This window comes from Myxocyprinus asiaticus, chromosome 48 (genome assembly GCF_019703515.2).
Source record: "Myxocyprinus asiaticus isolate MX2 ecotype Aquarium Trade chromosome 48, UBuf_Myxa_2, whole genome shotgun sequence".
NCBI lineage: Eukaryota > Metazoa > Chordata > Actinopteri > Cypriniformes > Catostomidae > Myxocyprinus > Myxocyprinus asiaticus.
This window is the reverse complement of record NC_059391.1, coordinates 26344565-26368602: the sequence shown is the minus strand read 5'-3', so window position 1 is coordinate 26368602 and position 24038 is coordinate 26344565. Positions and strand designations below refer to the sequence as shown.

General features: G+C 36.5%; 1 protein-coding gene across 1 annotated transcript in view; it reads left to right on the top strand.

The window, feature by feature from the left end:
- LOC127437189 (protein phosphatase 1 regulatory subunit 12A-like) overlaps positions 1 to 24038 on the top strand; it is a 43657-nt gene that overhangs the window by 14573 nt on the left and 5046 nt on the right. Inside the window, exons 3-21 of the mRNA XM_051691954.1 lie at positions 1101 to 1219; positions 5142 to 5298; positions 7912 to 8056; positions 8622 to 8696; positions 8819 to 8901; positions 9450 to 9640; positions 9732 to 9841; positions 11714 to 11905; positions 11983 to 12071; positions 12168 to 12344; positions 14357 to 14464; positions 15135 to 15225; positions 18106 to 18219; positions 21069 to 21162; positions 21264 to 21349; positions 21430 to 21486; positions 21879 to 21901; positions 21989 to 22052; positions 22313 to 22417. Coding sequence (XP_051547914.1) covers positions 1101 to 1219; positions 5142 to 5298; positions 7912 to 8056; positions 8622 to 8696; positions 8819 to 8901; positions 9450 to 9640; positions 9732 to 9841; positions 11714 to 11905; positions 11983 to 12071; positions 12168 to 12344; positions 14357 to 14464; positions 15135 to 15225; positions 18106 to 18219; positions 21069 to 21162; positions 21264 to 21349; positions 21430 to 21486; positions 21879 to 21901; positions 21989 to 22052; positions 22313 to 22417 — 2080 coding nt within the window. The remainder of the gene's footprint in view (positions 1 to 1100; positions 1220 to 5141; positions 5299 to 7911; positions 8057 to 8621; positions 8697 to 8818; positions 8902 to 9449; positions 9641 to 9731; positions 9842 to 11713; positions 11906 to 11982; positions 12072 to 12167; positions 12345 to 14356; positions 14465 to 15134; positions 15226 to 18105; positions 18220 to 21068; positions 21163 to 21263; positions 21350 to 21429; positions 21487 to 21878; positions 21902 to 21988; positions 22053 to 22312; positions 22418 to 24038) is intronic.

Genomic DNA, 24038 nt, shown 5'->3' with positions numbered 1-24038 from the left:
CAATGGTAATGTGATATTTAGCACTCCTTTAGCCTATTTAAAGTTACATTTCAATGTAAATAATCAAAAGAAATGCATGTTTCCTTCAAGTGTTTCTCAATCAAGTACTATATGCATTGCTTAAGTATTTATATATATATATATATATATATATATATAAGCAGGACCCTACTGAAATAAATTACAAAAATTTGACTAAACAGAAAAGACGATACTGCTGTCTACCATTTAAAATACAATATTTTTTTACAAAGTTAAAGTTTTGTATGAAATTGAATAAATATTGTGCTAAATAAGAGTTTATACATTTTTTAGCAACTTTATGTTTATGTTATTTACTATATTATATTGTGTGATATATCATCATTGTATCGGCCTATTGGCCGCCCTGCTCTCTGGATATCGACATCAGCCATTAAAAAACCCGTATCGGTCGCCCACTACTTATTAGGTTATTTGATCACATTACTATACGTAGGGCAACATTATCTTAGCATGCTAATCATTTAGTATGCTAACAACACATTTGTAAGACTTTTTGATCACATTGATATCTGTAGGCAATATTAGCTTAGCATGCTAATTAGTTAGCATGCTAAGAGCACCTGCTCATATAAGCGTGTGAGAATTTAAAAGCAGTCGTGTGTCAGTCAGACAACATGCGGTTATCGAGTTGAGTCGGTGTTCGGTACTACCGGTACTGCAGAAACACTGGTATCGTTACATCTTTTTTATTTTAGTACCGACTTGGGACCGAAGTACCAGTACTTTTGACAACACTAGCTTTGTTTGAGTAAGAGACCCAAATTTAAATCGCTACTCTGAAAATATTCGCCTCTACCATAACTCTTGAATCTCATTTGTGTTTGCGCATATTCAAAAGTGAGTTGTTTCGACTACATTTATGGTCCTTGTTAGTCCTGAACACTGCATGCTTGGGGGAAAAAAAGCAGTTTGGACATTCTGCTTAATATTGCCTTTTGTGTTCCACTGAAGAAAGAAAGTCATACAGGTTTGGAACGACATGAGGGTGAGTAAATGATGACAGATTTAGCATTTTTGGGGTGAACATTCACTTTCAAGTTGCATCCCTATTGCAGGTACTTGATCGAGCATGGCGCACATGTTGGAGCGGTGAACAGCGAGGGTGAACTTCCTCTAGACGTCGCCACGGAGGATGCCATGGAGAGACTGCTGAAAGCCGAGATTAAAAAACAGGGTGAGAGATGGAATAAAAACCTTAGAGTAGAAAAGAGAGATTTAAAAATGTTTTTTTTTGTTGTGCAAAACATAATTCTTTTCATTTTGAGTTTCAAAATATGACCTGGATTTTTTTTTTTTTTAATTCACGCAGACATTATTTACACATAAAGATTCCCCAATAGTCCTATTATCCGTCTTGAGCACTCCTGTCTGATCTCACTACAACTATATAGTCAAGGGTGTAGAGAAACTAAACACATAAAAGCTTGTCGCATATATGCATGTGTGTTTGTTTAAAGAGTGTGTTTGGTTTAACAACACATGCAGAGCAACAACACATAAACTTCCCACATCAAAGACTTCATAAAAACAATCAAGCTTCCCATGGATTTTATAAACTTCCTCCTGTAGCTGGCTAGATGTGTTGGGTGTGATTTAAAGAAGCCTTTGAAAGTCTGGAAGTTTTTGAGATTGCTTTCATCTGTTTCTCAGTGTTACTTTAGGAAGAATACCTCTATCTAAGGTAGATTAACCTACATGTAATCACACACTACCAGACTTTAGACAATCAGCATAAAGTCTGGTTCATACAGTTGTGGCCAAAAATATTGGCACCCTTGGTAAAAATGAGCAAAGAAGGCTGTGAAAAAAAAATCTGCATTGTTTATCTTTTTGATCTTTCATTAAAAAATTTCAAAAATCACAAAAATCTAACCTTTAATTGAAGTAAAACAACTGAAACAAGGGAAATATCTCATTAAATAAATATTTTTCTCCAAACGCATTGGCCATAATTATTGGCACCCTTGTATTCAATACATTGTGCAACCTCCCTTTGCCAAGATAACAGCTCTGAGTCTTCTCTTATAATGCCTAATGAGGTTGGAGAACACCTAGCAAGGGATCTGAGACCATTCCTCCATACAGAATCTCTCAAGATCTTTCAAATTCAGAGGTCCACATGGTGGACTCTCCTCTTCAGATCACCCCACAGGTTTTCTATGGGGTTCAGGTCAGGAGACTGGGATGGCCATGGCTGAACCTTGTGGTCACTGAACCATTTTTGTGTTGATTTTGATGTTTGTTTTGGATCATTGTCCTGCTGGAAGATCCAACCTGGGCCCATTGTAAGCTTTCTGGCAGAGGCAGTCAGGTTTAGATTTTTTATTTGTTGGTATTTGATAGAGTCTGTGATGCCATGTATCTGAACAAGATGTCCAGGACCTCTGGCAGAAAAACAGCCCACAACATTAAAGATCCAGCACCACATTTAACCATGGGCATTGGGTACTTCTTCATCTCTGTGTGCGCCAAACCCATCTCTGGCATTTGCTGCCAAAAAGCTCTCTCTTTTTTTTAATTTTTTGTTTAATCTGACCATAGAACCCGGTCCCATTTGAAGCTCCAGTAGTGTCTGGCAAACTGAAGACACTTGAGTTTGTTGTTGGATGAAAGCAGAGGCTTTTTTCTTGAAACCCTCCCAAACAACTTGTGGTGATGTAGGTGATATCTGATATATAATATATATATATATATATATATATTTTTTTTTAGACTTTCTGACCTCAACACCCAACTAATTTCTGCACTTCTCCAGCTGTGATCCTTGGAGATTCTTTGGCCACTTGAACCATCCTCCTCACTGTGTGTGGAGACAATATAGACACACGTCCTTTTCCAGGCCGATTCTTAAGATCTCCAGTTGATTGGAACTTTATTAATTATTGCCCTGATGGTGGAAATGGCTATTTTCTTATAGCCACTTCCCATTTTGTGAAGCTCGACAACCTTTTGCTGCACATCAGAACTATATTCTTTAGTCTAACCCACTGTGATTGATGATTAAGGGAATTTGGCCTGTGTGTTACCTCATATTTATACCCCTGTGAAACAGGAATTTATGGCTGAACAATTTCATGTTCCTAGTCACCCAGGTGCACTAAAAATGTAAAATATGAATGGGAATATATACTTCAGATATATTTTACTCATAAGAATTTCTAGGGGTGCCAATAATTGTGGCCAACGTGTTTTGGAGAGAGTTTTTATTAATAATGAGATATTTCCACTCTTTCAATTGTTTTACTTTTTATATTAGATTTTTAGGTTAGATTTTTGTGAATTTTTTGAAAGAAAGATCAAAAGGATAAACCATGCAGATTTTTTTTCACAGCCTTCTTTGCTCATATTTACCAAGGCTGCCAATATTTTTGGCCACCACTGTATTTCAGCTTTTTCTAGCCAAGAACCGCCCACTTAGACAGGAAGAGGCCTGACTGACATGTAATGCGACCAACCATATTAAATTTTTTTAGTAGAGCACCAAGCGATAAAAGCTAAAAAGTTTCTGTCCTAACCGGCCATGAAGAGAGACCGGACATTTTGTCAGTTGCTTGCTTTCTATTTCTGCAGTGTCGCACTGTGTAGCCCCACCCATTGTGAAATCTCATTGGTCCAAATCCCTGCTCCACATAGTTGTATAATAAACAGAGCAGCAGTTTTGTGTTCTTTGTGGACAGACAAATTGCTTGTCATTGGAAAATTTTCACATCGTGCCTGGTTAAGGCCAAAGTATACTTTGGTTTCCGCGTGCCGCTAAGTCTCACATACAGTCCACGTGACGCAAATTTCGTCATTAGCACAGTACGCCTGTACTGTCCGCATGCAGCCCAGTTTGTTTGTGCACTTGCGTCTGTCGTTGACTGTACTAAAGAGTATCACAAAGCAGTCATAGTGTACACTTTGTAAGGAAAAACGGATATAAATTATATATCGAATATAACTTTTGCAAACATTAAGCAATGTTAGGGCTGTAAAAAAATTTTTTTTTATCATTTTTAATTACATGATTAATCGAATTAATTGCAATTAATTGTATATATAAATATTTGCTGAGAGAGCCCTTCAAATAACAATAATTCAAAATATAAAGTTACAATAATGATAAATGGATGTATTTAAATAATTATATATATTAAAAAATAATAATTCAGGTAATTAAAATGCATTACATTATTGTGGCAGACGAGTAAAGCATTGATAAGACAATACAAAAAGTGCCTTTAGAAGTCAGTATATTGTTTAATTCTATATTATTGTACATAAGTATATCATTGACCTACAGTCCACAGTAATCCATTTTGCAATTGAATTCGTAAATCTGTCCGAGATGGATGTATTATAATGTACTCATATGTCAATGTACGCTTTTGGAGCATCTCACTTTGGTTGCATCGTGTTATAAACACCGCATTTTAGGTCTCTGTCAAGTTAAAAGTAGTTTGAAACTTAGAAAAACATGTTTCGAGATTCCTGCATTCAATGTTTGAACACAAGAACACATTCTAATCTTGTGCTGTCGCTAGTGTGGTTTGTTGTCTGTACAGCTGTGCGTTGCTTATACAGCTGGATTTTAGCTTACTGCCCCCTGCTGAAAACAGGTGGCACTTCAATTGCTCCGATGTTAGAAATATTCCTTATTATGGTCCGGAGACATGATTAATTTCGTTAACTTTTTTTACGTTTAAATTGTTATATAATAAATTGCACTAAATGAACACATTATATACAGAAAAATACAGGAATGCACATTGATACAGAGTTTACTTGCTACTACTCTGTCTCAAAAAGTCATGAAAATCTTTTTAAAGATTTGATGCTAAAAAAATCACAAACTTCGGTAAAGCAAGTGACAACTTTTTCTGCTTGTTCATTGTAGAAACCTGGGACCTTCGTTTCTAGATAAACTAATATAAACCTTTTTACCTTGACTCCCACAAAAAAGGTATAGAGTCAGCTAATCAGATTACAGCTTTCCGTTTTGAGAGTACATCCATTTTTGTGTACAATATGCATCAGACAGTCTGTGAATGTCTTGTGGGTGTGCTGTCTGATGCTAAGAAAGTGTTTAAATAGTTTTTTTTTCACTGAATGTTCAGGTATCGACGTGGAGCTGGCGAGGAGAGAGGAGGAGAGAGTGATGTTACAGGACGCGATGGCCGTGCTTGCAGGAGGAGGCTCTCTGCTCCCTCATCCAAACACACAGGCCACAGCGCTGCATGTTGCCGCTGCTAAAGGATACATCGAGGTGTTAAAGTGAGTTTATAGTACACTGCATTAGTGTACTGCAACCGAAAACTGACTATTTAATACAACCCTAATTCCGAAAAAGTTGGGACAGTATGAAAAATGCTAATAAAAACAAAAACGAGTGATTTGTAAATTATATTCACCCTTTGCTATATTGAAAGCACTACAACTAATCATTATGTGATGTTTTACCTTGTAAATTTCATTGTTTTTTAAAAATGTACAGTAATTTCAAATCAGATGATCGCAACACACTCCAAAAATTGTTGAGATGGGCAGTTTAAGACTAATAACAATTTGACGAGTTAAAATAACATGGCGATGTGAAACAGGAGATGTTAAACAGGTGAGGCAATCATGTCATAGTATATAAGGAGCCTCCAAAAACAGCCTTGTCCTTTAAAAGCAAGGATCATTCGAGATTTGTCAATTTGCCAACAGATGTTTCAATAAATAATCCAGCACTTTGAGAACAGTGTTCCCCAAAAAACAAATTGGAAGGATTTTGGGCATTTCACCATCTACAGTGCACAATATAGTTAAACGATTCAAGGAATCTGGTCAAATCTCGGTGCGTAAAGGGCAAGACGGACGTCACTGTCTTAAAAAACGGCATTCATCTGTAATGGATATCATGAACATGGGCTTGGGTTAACGTTAGTAAACCTTTGTTTACACCACTCGCCGCTGCATCCACAGATGCAAGTTAAGACTTTACTATGCAAAGCAGAAGCCATACATCAACACTGTCCAGAAGTGCTGCTGAATTCTCTGGGCTTGGCCTCATCTTAGATGGAGAGTATAACAGTGGAACTGTGTTTTTTTGGTCTGAAGAGTCCACATTGCAAAAAGGTTTTGAAAAAGTCAAAGCTGTCGTGTTATCTGGGCCAAAGAGGAAAAGGGCCATCCAAGATGTTATCAACGTCAGGTCCAGTAGCCAGTGTCTGTATGGGCCAGGGGTGTGTCAGTACCCATGGCATGGGTAACTCGCACATCTGTGAGAACACATGAATGCAGACAGATATGCACAAATTTTGGAGCAGCATATACTGCCATCTAGCACTGTCATTTCCAGGGACGTCCCTGCATTTTCCAGCAGGACAACTTCAAACCACATACTGCTCGGATTTCAAGTGCATGGCTGTGTAAGCAGAGAGTGCGGGTGCTAGATTGGCCTGCCTGCAGTCCTGACCACCTCCAATTGAGAATGTGTGGTGCATTATGAAGCTAGGGTTGTATGTTGGCTGCATTCATCACACTCAACCATTTATTCCTTTTACCAAAGTTATTGCAATAAAATAATAATAATAAGTTTTTTTTATATATAACATTTAATGTATGTGAAATATTAGTTTATGAATAACTACAAACCTAACATTTCAACCAAAGTAACTATGGGAACCTCAACTGAGTGGTGGCTTAATTTAGGCTAATGACCCTGTTTCAATTTGAAAACTCAGTTTTCAGTTTCGTAATGTTATCGTTTTCCAAAGTATGAGGTAGTAGGCAGTGATTTCGAAAGTCTCCATTTATTGAGGAGGAAAATGACGTTCCAGTGTGAATGAGAGGCTGAAACGTGCCAAAATGTGAAAAAAATAATTATTTAATAATTTTAAGAGTTTCAGGGCCTTATTAGTAGAGGTTGACCAATAGTATTTTGCCCATACAGATAACTAAGGTGTTGGAAAATGCAGATAACCAAATTAATCAGCCGATAGTTTTTAAAATCGATTAACTGAATGTTAAAAAATGTCTTTCTTTGCAATGACGAGCACAGACACAGAGGCTACAAAAGTCCCAAATAAATAAAATCCCAGATATAGTTTATTGATCAACCAAAATCCCAATAATTAAGATGTGGTGCATAACGTGGGACTTTCATCTATAAACAACCCCGAAACACACTGACGACTCTTATTTTGAAATGACGGTGTCTTGGCTCTTTTAAAATGCTTTATATTAAGTATTAACCAAATTATGCTTTTTATAGCTTATATATTCCCCAGATGAAGAGTTTTGTATATGCATGTGTGTGTGTGTATATATATATATAGTTGGAGACACGACGAATGTGCTGATGGGAGACGTTTCGATATAGTCACATTTTTCTTTGCATGCCCTTCAATTTAGAAGACTTAATCATCTAATCATAATATGCATTGAAGTGAGGATAAAAATGTGGCTGAATATTGTCAATGATGAAAGATTTAGATACTGCAAATCCCCACAATGCATCAGTGGTTGTTTTTATTTACCCACTAGAGGCCGCTTTTATACTGTACAACCAAACTCTTCTAACTGTAGAATCCTCCAGCACCAGACACAGAAAAACACGGATGAATAAAAAACCAAAATACTATCGGCATAGATCTTTACCGATAACAGATCGGCAACTATCGGCACCGATTAATCGGTAAAACCAATATATCGTTCTACCTCTACTTACTTGTACCCTGTAATGAAAAGTCCACCAAATGATTTGATTCAGGGGGTCACAAAACAATTACACAACGATTCTCAATGCATCAATACAGCTCAGTTTTTCAACAAATCTAATAAAAAAAATTTCCTTGGTCTATCTACAAAGCGTGTGATATTTTAAATGTGTCTGTGTTTTAGGGTACTGTTAAAGTGTCAGATAGACGTGGACAGTCGGGACAGCGATGGCTGGACAGCTCTCCACGCGGCGGCTCACTGGGGTCAGGAAGAGGCCTGCGGTCTGCTCGCTGAACACATGTGTGACATGAGCGCTGTCAATAATGTGGTAAAGGAGCGGAGACACACACACACACACACACACACACACACACACACACACACACACACACATACATGTCTTAAACAATTTTCTTTTTTTACTTATTGAAGTGGTTAAGTGATAATTTACGATCAGCCGGTCATTATTGCTAAATAAACCCAGGCATGGTTATCACGGGTCTAGAATCACATTAATTGCATTACTTTTTTTAACGTAAAATCGACAGCCAATAAAATAATATAGTGTAAAATAACCTTGCCTTTACAAAATGGTGACACAAAAATTATTAAAGACACCAAATTTAAATGAACAGTTTTAATAATTAGCAATATTGTTAATTATCCTAACTGTAGGCTGCTTGCGGTTTTAGCATTTGTACGTTTATGCATTTGACATTTTACAACCGCTTCAAATATGGCTCATCCAATCAGAATTTAGAGTCGCAACTATTAGTTTTATAATGTGCAGTTTAGCGGTCATTACACCAATTAGCCCAAATTGACCAATCAGGATCAAGTATTCCCGTAGCTTTATAATTAGTATTTTAAAGCACTGTATGTTTGGGTCTCAGGGCCAAACTCCACTTGATGTTGCTGATGAGAGCATTGTTGATAACTTGGAGGAACTGCAGAAGAAGCAGAACGTTGTAAGTTTGTGTTTATATGTACTTGCTGCAAGAATAACCAGAAGACAGCACTGTATGTGTTGTACAGAGCTATAGCTGTATTAGTGATGATTGAATTAGTAAGAGCTGTTTGTGTTGTTTAGATGCGTTCAGAGAAACAGAAGATCCAGACCCCTGTCATTGAGACCAGCCCACCTGTTTCCATGGCACCAGCTCGCCCTCGCAGGTAATATCACATATAATGTCCAATCAGCTGTATGCATGTGAGCACGTCCTGTGGGATGAATTGCAAAAGGATTTTCACAAACACTAACATCATAGCATAAATGAGTTAATAGTGGACAAATAGTTGAATATGAAAGGTAAAATGTATCATTTTTTTCAAAGTTAAACTACTCTGATCTGGCTCAGCCAATGCCGTGATTTTGGGGCGGGACCTGTTTGGAAACACTTTTTTTTTTTTTTGCATTTGGTGGCACTAGATGCAAAGAAATTGCACACTTCACCTTAACTAAAAAACAAAGAGATTCAGGGTCATAGTGTAAATTTAATATTTGTGTGACGCTTCAGGATGTTTAAGTATTTTACTGAAAATTGTGTTTCACTTTTCACAAAATCAAGGCAAGTTCATTTAGAAAGTGTTTGGTCTGAACAGCCCATAAGGCTGCCAATTTTGCCTGCTCACTGATTAGCTCGTCTTTGCTGTTTTGCTCTCTCTAATTGGTTGATTTGCATTTGTCACTTGTGTTTTTCGGCTGGCCCCGCCCCCTACAGGAGATCCATCTCTCGTATGAGTAGCAAAGAGAAGATCACCCTGCATGAGAGAGAGAAACATGCTCCACCCACACTCCAGACTCCACCCACCGAAGAGGAAGAGGAGGAGTCACGTGCAATAGTCCCTCCAAAAGCCTCCAGCAGCTCCAGTTCAGAGGAAGAGAGTGAATCTGAGAGTGACGCTGAGTCAGGTGACCAAAGTTAAGAAGTCACTGCCATTTGTGTTTTGGAAGTCAAAAAGATATTAGCTGACTGTTAATGTGCACATATCATTTTTTTCAGAGAAAGCAAAAACTCGGGAAATGATCAACAACTTGAACAACAAACGCAACAATGCTGCTCCCGTTGCCACCACTTTGGTGACCAGCTCTGGCGGAAACCAAGTTAAAAAGGTGAGGAGAGAGCTTAAAGCAACAAAATTGGGTCAAAACATTTCAAATTTCAGTCTACTTTTTTGGGCTAGCCCTAGATCATTTGTCCAATTCAGAGAAAATTATCTAGAGATACTCCCGACAAAAAGCTATTCAAGCTATGCAAATTATTTTACAGATAGAAGCCAATGTAATTTCTGAGCACAGTCCATGTCGACTCATTGACGTTTACATTGAGTGCCATGTCTAAACTTAACAAAACTTTGTACATATGGATACCAGGATAATCTGAGGATGCACACCAAATTTTGTCAAATTCCACAAAAAAATTAGTTTACTTGTAGTATCTCTATAATTAAAAATCCTCATAATTCCACAGCCATTTAATAGTGACTGATTATTTTGACTTTCCTTATGTGCAAGTGCTGATATATCCTCAAATATAACCCGAAATAGCTGCCAATAAAACTTTAGCATTTTGACCCCCTAAAAATTCCAACATTTTCTCAATTTTATGGAAAACCTACTATTATTTATTAATTTATTTGTATTTTTTACTCACTCTAGGCTGTTGGTCTGATTCAAAGCAAATTTGGCATGTGTTACTGAGAAATGCTTCTCGCAAGAAGTTATTAAGGGAAATTTGTTTCATATTGGAGATACAAGCCAATGACATTTTCATACCCATATTTACTAATGGACTAATATCTTCTGAACGCAATGTCCAAATTTAACGTAACTTGGTACACATGGATGCTATGATTATCTGAGGAGGCACACCAAATTTTGTCAAATTTCACCCATAGGGGGCACTATAAGTAAAATCCTCATAATTCCACAGCCAACAGCTTCCAAAAAAAATTCAGCATCTCCACCTTAAAAAACTTTATGGAAAACCTACTCTTTTTGTATTTTTTTTACATTTTTTTTTACTCGTCTTAGGCTGTTGGTCAGACAAAATTTGGCATGCGTCACTGAGAGATACTCTTCGCAAGAAGTTATTAAGAAACGTTTTATTCAGATAATTTTAGAAATACAAAAGCCAATTAAATTTTCCAACCTATATTTACTAATGGACCTATATCTTCTGAACGTAATGTCCAAATTTAACGTAACTTTGTACACATGGAGACCGGGATAGTCTAAGGATGCACACCAAAATTTCATCAAATTCCATCCATAGAGGGCGCTATAAGTAAAAATCCTTTTAATTCCACAGCCATTTGTGACAGTTAAAATCCTCAAATATAAACAGAACAGATAAAAAATAATTGCCACCAGCTGGCAATACAATTTCAGCATTTCCACTAAAGGAAAAAAAAATCCGCCACTTTCTGAACTTTATAGAAAACCTAGTTTGTTTGTTTTGTTTGTTTGTTTGTTTGTTAACTCGTCTTAGTCTGTTGTTCTGATTCTATCAAAAAATATGGCATGTGTCATCAAGAGATACTCCTTGCAAGAAGATATATAGGGAAATTTAATTCAGATCATTTTGGAGATACAAACTAATGACATTTTCCGACCTATACAGTGTATACTAATTGACCAAGATCTTCAGAACACAATGTCCAAACTTACCGAAACTTGGTGCACACGGACACCTCGACTATGCAAGGACGAACACCAAATTTCGTGATTCCATTCATAGGGGCACTGTAAAAATCCTCCTAACTGTGCAACTGTTTATCAAGAAAGTTTAAATTTGCCACCATTGGAGATTATCAACAGCACATGTTCTGCTAAAATAACGTCTACTGTTTCAATCCATATGGCTCCTAATGACTGACTGAATTATATATTTGCTTTTTTTTTTTTTAATGAAAGAATTTATTTGAGTTTTGAAGATATATGTTTATGTATAAACTTGTGCATTTTTGTGTTCTCTGCTTTCAGGCTGAACCTGCTCGGACACCAGTGACAGAAGCTCCGGGTTCCTGGAGAACATCTTTGCGTAAAGCAGGAAGTTCTGTAGCTTTGGGCTCTGCAGGGGCTTCTGACCCACCCAGTGAGGCCCTCAAGGACCCAGAGACTAAAATGACACGCTCATTATCTAGTCCCAGACTGAGCTCTGAAACTGATAATAAGGTAACACATTCACAACCAAATACACACACAATTAAGTTAATTTTGTCACTTATAATGATGTCACTTCCGGTGTTCAGGAGCCCAGGTTGGCCCGCGTGCAGCCCACTCCGTTCAAACGTTTGTTCAGTATCACAGACACCAACACCAACCCTGACAACGCCGGCAGGTGAGAAATGCAGGAAGTACACTGTTATATCTGAAGTATATCACCTGCTTTGAAAATTTTCTATGTTAATTCATCATTCTATGTGTGTGTGTGTAGCTGGTTAAGCCGGAGCACTCGCCGGTTGAACAGCCAGTCCTCTAGTGACGTGCCGGGTCAGAACCCCCTGTTACCTCACAGCTCATCTTATGGAAGGAAACTTGATGACCCCTCAGTGACCTCTGTAACCACGGGAACCTCTGGACTTAGTCGCCTCAATAATCTAGTGGCTCAAAGGTGTTTATGCATGTGTCTGTCTGAATGTACATGTTTTTATTTGTATTTTTAGTTAACGAAGGATAATTTGTCAATTAGGGGAGCTTTCTATCTCCTATTATGATTTTAAAGAATACACATTTTTACATTTTTATCTATGCTTTAAAACTGGATATATATATATATATATATATATATATATATATATATATATATATATATATATATATATATATATATATATATATACACACACACACACACACACACACTGGCAGCCAAAAGTTTGGAATAATGTACAGATTTTGCTCTTTGGTACTTTTTTGGTACTTTTATTCACCAAAGTGGCATTCAACTGATCACAATGTATAGTCAGGACATTAATAACGTGAAAAATTACTATTACAATTTGAATAAAAGTTCAGAACTTCTTAAACTACTTCAAAGTGTTCTCATCAAAAAATCCTCCACGTGCAGCAGTGACAACTTTGTGATCCTTGGCATTCTAGCTGTCAGTTTCTCCAGATACTCGGGTGACATTTCACCCCACACTTCCTGTAGCACTTGCCATAGATGTGACTGTCTTGTCGGGCACTTCTCACACACCTTACAGTCTAGCTGATCCCACAAAAGCTCAATGGGGTTAAGATCCATAACACTCTTTTCCAATTATCTGTTGTCCAATGTCTGTGTTTCTTTGCCCACTCGAACCTTTTCTTTTTGATTTTCTGTTTCAAAAGTGGCTTTTTCTTTGCAATTCTTCCCATAAGGCCTGCACCCCTGAGTCTTCTCTTTACTGTTGTACATGAAACTGGTGTTGAGCGGGTAGAATTCAATGAAGCTGTCAGCTGAGGACATGTGAGGTGTCTATTTCTCAAACTAGAGACTCTGATGTACTTATCCTCTTGTTTAGTTGTACATCTGGTCTTCCACATCTCTTTCTGTCCTTGTTAGAGCCAGTTGTCCTTTGTCTTTGAAGACTGTAGGGTACACCTTTGGATGAAATCTTCAGTTTTTTGGCAATTTCAAGCATTGTATAGCCTTCATTCCTCAAAACAATGATTGACTGACGAGTTTCTAGAGAAAGCTGTTTCTTTTTTGTCATTTTTGACCTAATATTGACCTTAAGACATGCCAGTCTATTGCATACTGTGACAACTCAAAAACAAACACAAAGACAATGTTAAGCTTCATTTAACGAACCAAATAGTTTTCAACTGTGTTTGATATAACGGCAAGTGATTTTCTAGTACCAAATGATCAATTTATCATGATTACTCAAGGATAAGGGGTTGGAGTGATGGCTGCTGTCTAGATTTGATCAAAAATGACTTTTTTCAAATAGTGACGGTGCAGTTTTGTACATCAGTAATGTCCTGACTATACTTTGATCAGCTGAATGCCACTTTGATGAATTAAAGTACCAATTTCCTTCCGAAACAGCAAAATCTGTACATTATTCCAAACTTTTGACCGCCAGTGTGTGTGTATATGCTTTGTGTATAATTGTAACTACAATATATATAATTATAAAAAACGTATCATTATATATTGTAATATATGTACAGATATGTGTGTATGTCTATATATATATATATATATACATCAATCTATCTATAAATCTAGCATAATAATTATTATATATAATTATTAATAATTATTATGATGTAACAATTATGATTAGGTTATGATAATGGAAAGTTAAGAAGTCCTAAGTCCAAAATAGTGAAATATACCATTTAAACACTAAATAAATAAAGATTTTATATAACTTTATTTAGTGTTTAAATTGGATATTTTGGGCTTTTGACTTTTTAACTTTCCTTTTAAAATAAATGTATAAAAAGTGTAAAAATCGGAAAAATATATGTTGTACTTTTTGATCAAGGATGATGAATACCATGATCAGATCGTTATTTTAGCACATGTGATTTAATATTTTAACATATATGAAACAGTTTAAAAAAGTTACATTCAAAAAAGTTAAAGCCAAAAGTGCCCTTAATTGAAGAATTACTCATATTCTCTCTCAGGTCAGCTCAGGAAGAGGCTGAGAAGAAGGAGCCCGTCTCTGTGACGACCTCCAATTCTGTAACCACGACAACCACAACAGGCGAGCCAGAGACCAAACAGAGACGCAAGTGAGTGTGAGATGATGTAGCAGAGTGTGTATCCACATGAGTTTTATAAGGATGACTTAAAATTTCCTTGAAACAGAGTGCAAATAAACCTTAGATACCCTGCTGGAAAAAAACAGGTCATACCAGCTCTAAAGTCAGCATGAACTCAGAATTAACCCTATTTACATTCATAATTTTCCTGGTCTTATTGTAACCGATTTATCCGGAGCACATTATTTCGAAGTAAATAGTATTTGTCTTCATTATCTTTTATCAAAAGATTGAGACTTTCTTTTTTCGTCTAACATCACCAAACCCTTTTATTTTTCAGCCCCTCCCCTCCAACCACCTGTCATATGGAGACCAATTTTCATGATCAAATTGATAAAAATCAAGTCCCATCTTCATTGTTTTTTTTTTATTGAATATCCTGTTTCACTCTGAAATGAGTTGCGAATGCCGTTTCATTGTGGTTTAAGGTGTTTTGGAACACTGGTTTATATCTGGTCTAAGGTGGTCTACCAGCACTAACCAGCTTGACCAAGATGCTCTACCAGTTTGAAACCAAGTCCACTAGCCCATAGTCCAGATAAACTCTCTAGACCAGCTTGGACCAGCTAGAAACCATCTTAAACCAGCTACCAACCACTTGGTTTTCACTGTGTCTTCATTTATTTCTATGTGTATTTAGGTCCTATCTGACTCCGGTGCGTGATGAGGAGGCGGAGGCTCAGAGAAAGGCCCGGTCCCGACATGCCCGCCAGTCCAGACGGTCCACACAGGTCAGCTCAACCATTTGACCTTTAGTTTCATGTAGCCAGACTTTTAACTATCAGCATAAAGTCTGGTCCACATGCAGCCTAGTTTTTCTAGACACGCATCTTTGTGTCGTCTGCGCATGTGCCTGCATTTAAACTGTACTAAAGTGTATTACAAAGCAGTTGTAGTGCGCATGTGTCGAACATGTCCTGTTGGGTTTACGGTCAAAAGAGTATACTTTAAAATGCTGAGCGCTTTTCTCTCTTTCTTGTCAGTATTGTTGTTTGATTAATCTTAACGATAGGCTTGTAACAGTTGCAGGCAGCACATCTAATAGGCTGCATTTACACATCGCACAGATCGGATATTTTGATATAAGACTTTTGCCCTGTCTACATCACGGCTTACATTAATATCGTGTCAAAACTGCGCAAATGTTTGTCCCGTCTGTTAACACTCCTGTTAATACATTAACATCTGTTTACATTCGTATCGCATCAAGAAGTGCATTTAAATATTCACACACGCAGCTGCATTCGCCAAGAGAAACGAGCGCTCTATCCACAATATTCCTTGAGTCTCATGATGCTTTGCGTGCAGTGTGGGCGGAACTTCCAGTTAAGCGTAAACAATCGTTATGTTATGTACTAACGCAGCATTAAAAATGATCACAGAATTATAGCGAGGTGATATTGTTCTTCCTCACCTATCTGTTAATGATTATGGGTTTGAGGGTGATGGCCAAATATTGCAAATAGAAGCATTTTAGTTATTTTATTGAGTCTTTATCCATCAATGGAAGAACTTGAGCAGACTCACCTGAAAAGCTATGTAACCTGTTAGTGCCTTCACAGCTGTAAAGTTGGACATGTTTTGAGAACTGTAGATAATTGTTTATTTTAAAGCATATATTGAGTCTAGTCAGAACCTGAAGAGTTTGTTGTACCGAGATTATAAACTTACTGCAGATACAGGGGATGTCCAGACGGCAGGATTCTCGTGAATTACAGGACTCAGGCAATGAGACTGTCATGCTGCCATTTTTCGGATAAAATACAGTTATTTTGTGGGAGATGACCGTGTAGTAAGCTCAATCTAGCTTTATAATTGTAAGTTTACACACACAATCTCCGTTTATAAATGCTATAACCTACAGTTGAAGTCAGATGTTTACATACACTTAGGTTAAAGTCATTAAAACTAATTTTTTTAACCACTCCACAGATTTCATATTAGCAAAATAAAGTGTTTTCAAGTTGATTAGGACATCTGCTTTGTGCATGCCATGAGTAATTTTTCCAACAATTGTTTACAGACAGATTGTTTCACTTTTAATTGACTATATCACAATTCCAGTGGGTCAGAAGTTTACATACACTAACTTAAATGGGCCTTTAAGCAGCTTGGACAATTCCAGAAAATGATGTCAAGCCTTTTGGCAATTAGCCAATTAGCTTCTGATAGGCTAATTGGAGTCAATTGGAGGTGTACCTGTGGATGTATTTTAAGGCCTACCTTCAAACTCAGTGCCTCTTTGCTTGACATCATAGAAAAATCAAAAGAAATAAGCCAAGACCTCAGAAAAAAAATGATGGACCTCCACAAGTCTGGTTCATCCTTGGGAGCAATTTCCAAACGCCTGAAGGTACCACATTCATCTGTGCAAACAATAGTACGCAAGTATAAACACCATTGGACCATGCAGCCATCATACCGCTCAGGAAGGAGACGCATTCTGTCTCCTAGATATTAATGTAGTTTGGTGCAAAAAGTGCAAATCAATCCCAGAACAACAGCAAAGGACCTTGTGAAGATGCTGGAGGAAACAGGTAGACAAGTATCTATATCCACAGTAAAGCGGGTAACTGGTGGCTATTAAAATATTAAACTGAGCAGAAATTTCAATGATATCACAATTTGCTTAAATTGAACTAATAACATGATATGCCGATTAATTAATCCTTTTATAAGGACGCGTCATTGTACACTTTGGTTGCATCACGTCATAACTTTTTTAGGTCACTGTGTCAAGTTAAACATAGTTTGAAACAACACGTCTCGAGATCCCTGCATTCAGAATTGCGCTCCCCTGTCCTGCTGTTTTTGAATGCAAGAACGTGTTCTTATCTTGTGCTGTCGCTAGTGTCAAGCAAGCCTGAGCTTGATTTGTTCTCTGTATAGCTGCTGGTTGCCTATACAGCTGGAGTTTCGCTTACTGCCCCCTGCTGAAAACAGGTGGTACATCAATTGCTTTAGCCGATGGTAATTGCTTTAATATTTTGAATGCGTTGTTTTTTCTGTAGTTAATCACACTAAATTAATGCGTTAAATCGACAGCCCTAGCGGTAACCAAACAATGAAGAAATTGGCGGAAAATGTGTGTGGACTTGGAGTTCAGAATTTCTGTCTGTCCAAAAGTAACTGTGTATTACATACAGGTGCATCTCAATAAATTAGAATGTCGTGGAAAAGTTCATTTATTTCAGTAATTCAACTCAAATTGTGAAACTCGTGTATTAAATAAATTCAGTGCACACAGACTGAAGTAGTTTAAGTCTTTGGTTCTTTTAATTGTGATGATTTTGGCTCACATTTAACAAAAACCCACCAATTCACTATCAATTCAAATTGACAATTTGAGTTGAATTACTGAAATAAATGAACTTTTCCACGACGTTCTAATTTATTGAGATGCACCTGTATCTCTTTAAACATACTTTACAGAAGTGTGTGTACGCAAATGTGCGCGCTTGACCAACGCATTGCAGACGTGCTGTTTGGTTGCACATGCTTAACGTGCGTTCTTGCATTACTGTGGTTTTTTAACACAGGGAAAAACATTTGTGTAAAACGTTTTGTTTTGAGTCCAGACACTCTGTGCGACTGTTGCATTTGCTCTTCAGGGTGTCACTCTCACAGACCTGCAGGAAGCAGAGAAGACAATGACAGAAAACAAGGGAAAAGAGAAGAAAGAGGACGAGGAAAAAGAAGGGAAGCAAAAGAAGGGAGAGGAAGGGGTGAGAAAGGTTGCGTTTAATCCAAATATCTGTGTTTGCTCTCCTATTTGGCTGTGGTATTGTAATCAGAAATATTGAAGTTTAAAGGTGATGTATGTATGTTTTACGATATTTAAGGGATAGTTCACCCAAAAATGAAAATTGTCATTTTCTTATGCTCATGTCATTCCAAACTCCTTTCTTTTTTTTCAGTGGAACAAAAAGGAGATGTTTTAAAGAGTATTCTCGATTCCTGTCTTTCATACAATACAGAGACAAATGTTGACCAAGGGCTGTCAAGCTCTAAAAAGCACCATAAAGCATTATACAAGTAGTTCATGCTACTCTTGCACTATATTTCAGGTCTCCTGAAGCCATACAATAGCTTTGTTTGCGGAACAGACTAAAATGTAAGTTGTTACTCGCTGAAAAGTTTAGACTGAAAATCTGCTTGACAGCCGCGGTCACCATTCACATTCACTTATGGCAAGCTTAAATGACTTTTAATCATGTGCAGGATACGAGTTAAAAATGTGATTTTCACTAGTGAAAGTGATCATTTTTTATATCAATAATTACATTTGCTCTTGAAACGTGTTAATTCTTAATATCAAACATGAAGTCATTAATCGCAGAAGTACACATTCTTGTTGTCAAAAATGTAATTTTCTTCTTGAAATTGCTAATTGCATTTTTTTTCTTTTTCTCCCCAATTTGGAACTCCCAATGTGCTTTAAGTCCTCGTGGTGGCGTAGTGACCTGCCTCAATCTGGATGGCGGAAGATGAATCTCAGTTGCCTCCACGTCTGAGGCCGTCAATCCGCGCATCTTATCACGTGGCTTGTCGAGCGTGTTACCGCGGAGACCTAGCGCGTGTGGAGGCTTCACGCTATTCTCCATGGCATCCACGCACAACTCACCACGCGCCCCACCGAGAGCGAGAACCACATTATTGTGACCACGAGGAGGTTACCCCATGTAACTCTACCCTCCCTAGCAACCGGGCCAATTTGGTTGCTTAGGAGACCTGGCTGGAGTCACTAAGCACGCCCTAAGAACTTGCAACTCCAGCAGTGGTAGTCAGCATCTTTACTTGCTGAACTACCCAGACCCCTCGCTGATTGCATTTTTACTTGTAGAATTTCCAGTGATCTGTCATTCACTCCTATTCAAAATGTAATTACAGATATCCATAATTCATTTCTTACTAGTTGAAATTCCAGTTTCACATGTCAGCTTTGCACTTCATTTTTGATATCAATAATTACATTGTTCCTAGTGCAGATATCCATTCCTGATATCAACAGTTGAATTATAACTAGTGAAAATGCTTATCTTTGATACCTGTAAATGTATTTGAACATATTTGATTTGGTCTTTCAAATATCTAGAAATGGATTTTACATATCTGTAAATTGGACAATAATTAAATATATCTTAAAAGGCTTTCTTACTACTAACAGTCACATTACAGATATCTGAAATTAACATTGCAACTAGTGAAAACCAAATTACCGATGTGAAAAGTAGCATTTTTACTAGTTATACTTCAGTTGTTGATATCAGGAATGGACATTTTTACTAGTAACAATGTAATAATTATTGATATGCCAAAAAAAAATTTTTTTTTACTTGTAGGAACTAGATTGCTGATATGTGAAATTGGAATTTAGAATTTCTTTCTTTATTTAACCAGGCAAATTACTTAAGAGCAGACTTCTTTTTTTTTTTTTAATAACAGCCTGGCAAATTAAGGAAGAAATTAGTAAGAAATGAATTATACTTTAGATATCTGTAATTGCGTTTTGAAATGGAGTGAATGATCCATGTGAAATTCTACTAGTGCAAATGCAGTAACGGATATGAAGAGTAGTAAGTAATTCCATTCCTGATATCAAGAATTTGCATTTTAACTAACTGAAAAATGTAATTATCTATAATTCATATCCTGCATGTGATTTGAAAGAATAGTCAAAGTTTAGTTAAGTTAAGCTCAATCAACAGCATTTGTGGCATAATGATGATTACCACAAAAATTTATTTTGTAAAAGCAAAAATCTGGGTTACAGTGAGGCACTTACAGTGGAAGTGAATGTGGCCAATTTTTGAATGTTAAAATACTCACTGTTTCAAAAGTAGCCACAAGACATAAACAATATGCATGTAAACATGATTTTAGAGTGATAAAATCACTTACTAACCTTTTTTGTGTAAAGTTATAGCCAATTTTACAATTTTACCATGACGATGTAATGTCAGCAAACCCTACAATGGCTGTAAAAATGCCGATTTAAACAAAACAGCTCGAATAATATACATGTTTTAACTGAAGAATTAATGGTAGTGCTTTTATAATATTATAAGCTTCACATTTCTGCCTTTTTAAACCCTCCAAAAATTGGCCCCATTCACTTCCATTGTAAGTGCGTCACTATAATCTCAATTTTTGCTTTTTTATTACGAATGACAACTGAGCTTAACTTGTATTTAACCCGTAATATTCCTTTAAGGTAGATTTGGCTTGCTGTGTTTCCTAATGTCTACGTTTTCCAAGGAATGTGGTAATGGAGAGCATTTTCTGTGGAGGAAAATGTGGATGAGAGACACAATACGTTGCAAAATTAATGCATTTTTAAACAAAGACTTAAGTGTAAATGTGGCCATTGAAAATGTAAAAATCAAGTTACTTTTGCAATTCCACTTGGTGCTGCAAGTGGTGCAGAAATGACACGCATCACCTTAAACATATTTAAGGCTCCGCAAATGAAGTTTTGCTGTGACTGAACCGAGTTAATTTGTTTTTTATCATACTAACTGTTGTATTTGGTTATCTACCCTAAATGTAAGTGTTTAAATGTTTGTATGTGCAGGAGGTGAGCTGGCGGTCTCGAATCGCTAACCTGCAGAAGTCGGATTTATTGGGTCTCACTCACCCGCCTGGTGCTCCACGTCCTGACAGACAGGGTGACCTTTCACCTTTGACCCTTCGTATTTCATAATACAAACTGATGTTTCGTTATCTCTCTTTTTAACACCATTTCTACATTTTGTTTGTTGTGTGTTAGACGTGGACAGCGCTATCGCAGACATTGAGGAGCGGGTGAGGGAGCGCAGGCGGGCCAGAGCTCGCAGGAGAGGAAGAACAGGAGAGGTGAGGACGAGGACACATGACTAAAGAAGGAGCTCGGAAATACATCCAGTGTTTGATCTTTGACTTCTCTGTATTTTCAGAGTGACGACAATGAGCCCAGTGGAGAGGATGAGAGTAGTGGTGGGCGGGACCCACAGGTCTGGCCAATCAGCATGCCCTTTATAATTGACTGACAGATTAAACAAAGCTAACATGTTTTTCTCATAAAGTCTTGTCAGGCTGAATGAATTGATGTTAAAGGGGCCATATTTTCACTTTTATAGCATTTTATAATTTTAGTTTTTTTTTTTTGAGAGGAGGTTTTTTTTAATCAGCCGATTTTAGTTTACATTTTTTTTTTTTTTTTTTTGGGGGGAGGAAGTTTTAAGTTCTAAAAGTTTCAGTATGTTTACATAGTACATCACCAGTAGTGCAAGGAAAAACCAGTTTTCCATGATATACTATATGACCCCTTTAAAGTTAATTTGTGTTTGTTTGTGTTTATGGTTTCTCACTGACGTGTGACCTGTTTTGCGTCTCCCTCATGCAGACAGACAGACATGTGAGCAGCAGGTACGAGTCTGACCTTTGACCTTTCACTTTGTTTAGTGAAAGTAGTGTCTGCCCTTCTCACTCCATCTTTCTCTTTCTTTCCTTCAGGTCTGATCCAGTATTGAATGACAGCATTCTCACAAGAGGATCCGAGTCCAGGGACTTTAAAAAGGTGTGGAGGAGGTTCATCGTTCAAATATTCCTTAAACTTCACCCGAAAAATGAAGAATTTTGTTATTATTTACTCACTTTCATGTCATTCCAAACCCATAGTTTTTTGTTTTGTTTTATTTTTTCTTCCATGAAAAACAAAAGGAGATGTTATGCAGAATGTCAGAGCTGCTCTTCTACTTTTTATTCTGTTGGGTGAACTACATCTCTAATCCTTTTACAAGGGGATGTGTGTGTAATATGTCTGTATTTATGTTTCAGTTGTTCGAGGAGGTCTCCAGGGAAAACCGTCGTCTGCAGTCACAGTTATCAGATACACAGAGAACTATTTCACTGACACGGTTGGAGCTGGAAAAGGCTACACAGGTGGAAACACACGCACATCTCTGCTGTATATATATTGTGTGTTGCACTGTAGTGAGTGAATCTCATGAAACCTTTCAAGAATACTGTATGTCTGGGTCATATCTCACTGCAAAATCAAAAGAAAAAATAAATCAAAATGTATTTTGCACAAGTAATCCAAGTCTTCTGAGGCGATTCGATCACTTTGTGTGATGAACAGAATGAAATTTAAGACAAAATTGTACGAAATTTAATTTACTCTCAAATCAAAACATTAATAAACTCTGTAAATAAAACATTGCGGCTATGTTGATAACATCAAATTTGATTGGTTCTTGCAACATGACATGTGGTCACAAGACGCAATGAGAACTTGTGAAGTTTTATGTTATCGATGTATCGACATATTATTGTGGCCATATTTAATTTCATGGTGATGAAATGAAAACCATATCCCAGAAAAATCTTAAAGGTACTAAAAGTACTTATTTTTTATTTATACAAAATATAATTTCTTATACAAATAATCTTTAAAAATGTAGAATTAAAAAATATAAAAAAATGTAAAAAAAAATATTTTAATATAAAATATTTAACTAAAATATATATAAAAATATTCATCATATGTATATGTAGATAATTGTATTTTAATATTTACAAAAAAGTGTGTGTGTGTGTATATATATATATATATATATATATATATAATATACACATATATATATATAATATACACATATATATATATATATATATATATATATATATATATATATATATATATATATATATACACACATATATATATATATATATATATATATATATATATATATATATATACACATACATACATACACAGTACTGTGCAAAAGTTTTAGGCACTTAAGATGGTTATTTATATCTTCAGCTTTAGTGTGTCAATAGGAAAAATACATTTTAGACTAATATATATATATATATATATATATATATATATATATATATATATATATATATATATATATATATATATATATACACAGTACTGTGCAAATGTTTTAGGCACTTGTGAAAAATGTTGCATAGTGAGGATGTCTTCAAAAATAATGCAATAAATGATTTTAATTTATCAGTTAACGTCATACAAAGTCCAGTAAATATAAAAAGCTAAATCAATATTTGGTGTGGCCACCTTTGCCTTTAAAACAGCTCCAATTCTCCTAGGTACACCTGGACACAGTTTTTCTTGGTTGTTGGCAGATAGGATGTTCCAAGATTCTTGGAGAATTCACTACAGTTCTTCTATCTATTTCAGCTGTCTCAATTACTTCTGTCTCTTTATGTAATGTCAGACTGACACGATGTTCAGTGGGGGGCTTTGTGGGGACCATGACATCAGTTGCAGGACTCCCTGTTCTTCTATTCTATTTGCAAAAGTAATGTTTGGGAGTCTAAAATGTATATTTCTTATTGCGACACTAAAGCTGAAAATATAAATAGCCATCTTAAGACAAATGTTTTTATGAAGCATCATATGTGCCTAAGACTTTTGCACAGTACTGTATATACTTACTTACTTTTGATTTTGGGGTGAAGTACGACCTGGACATTGCTTAGTGAGATTCACCCAAGTACAGTGAGAAACTTACAGTAACTGTGT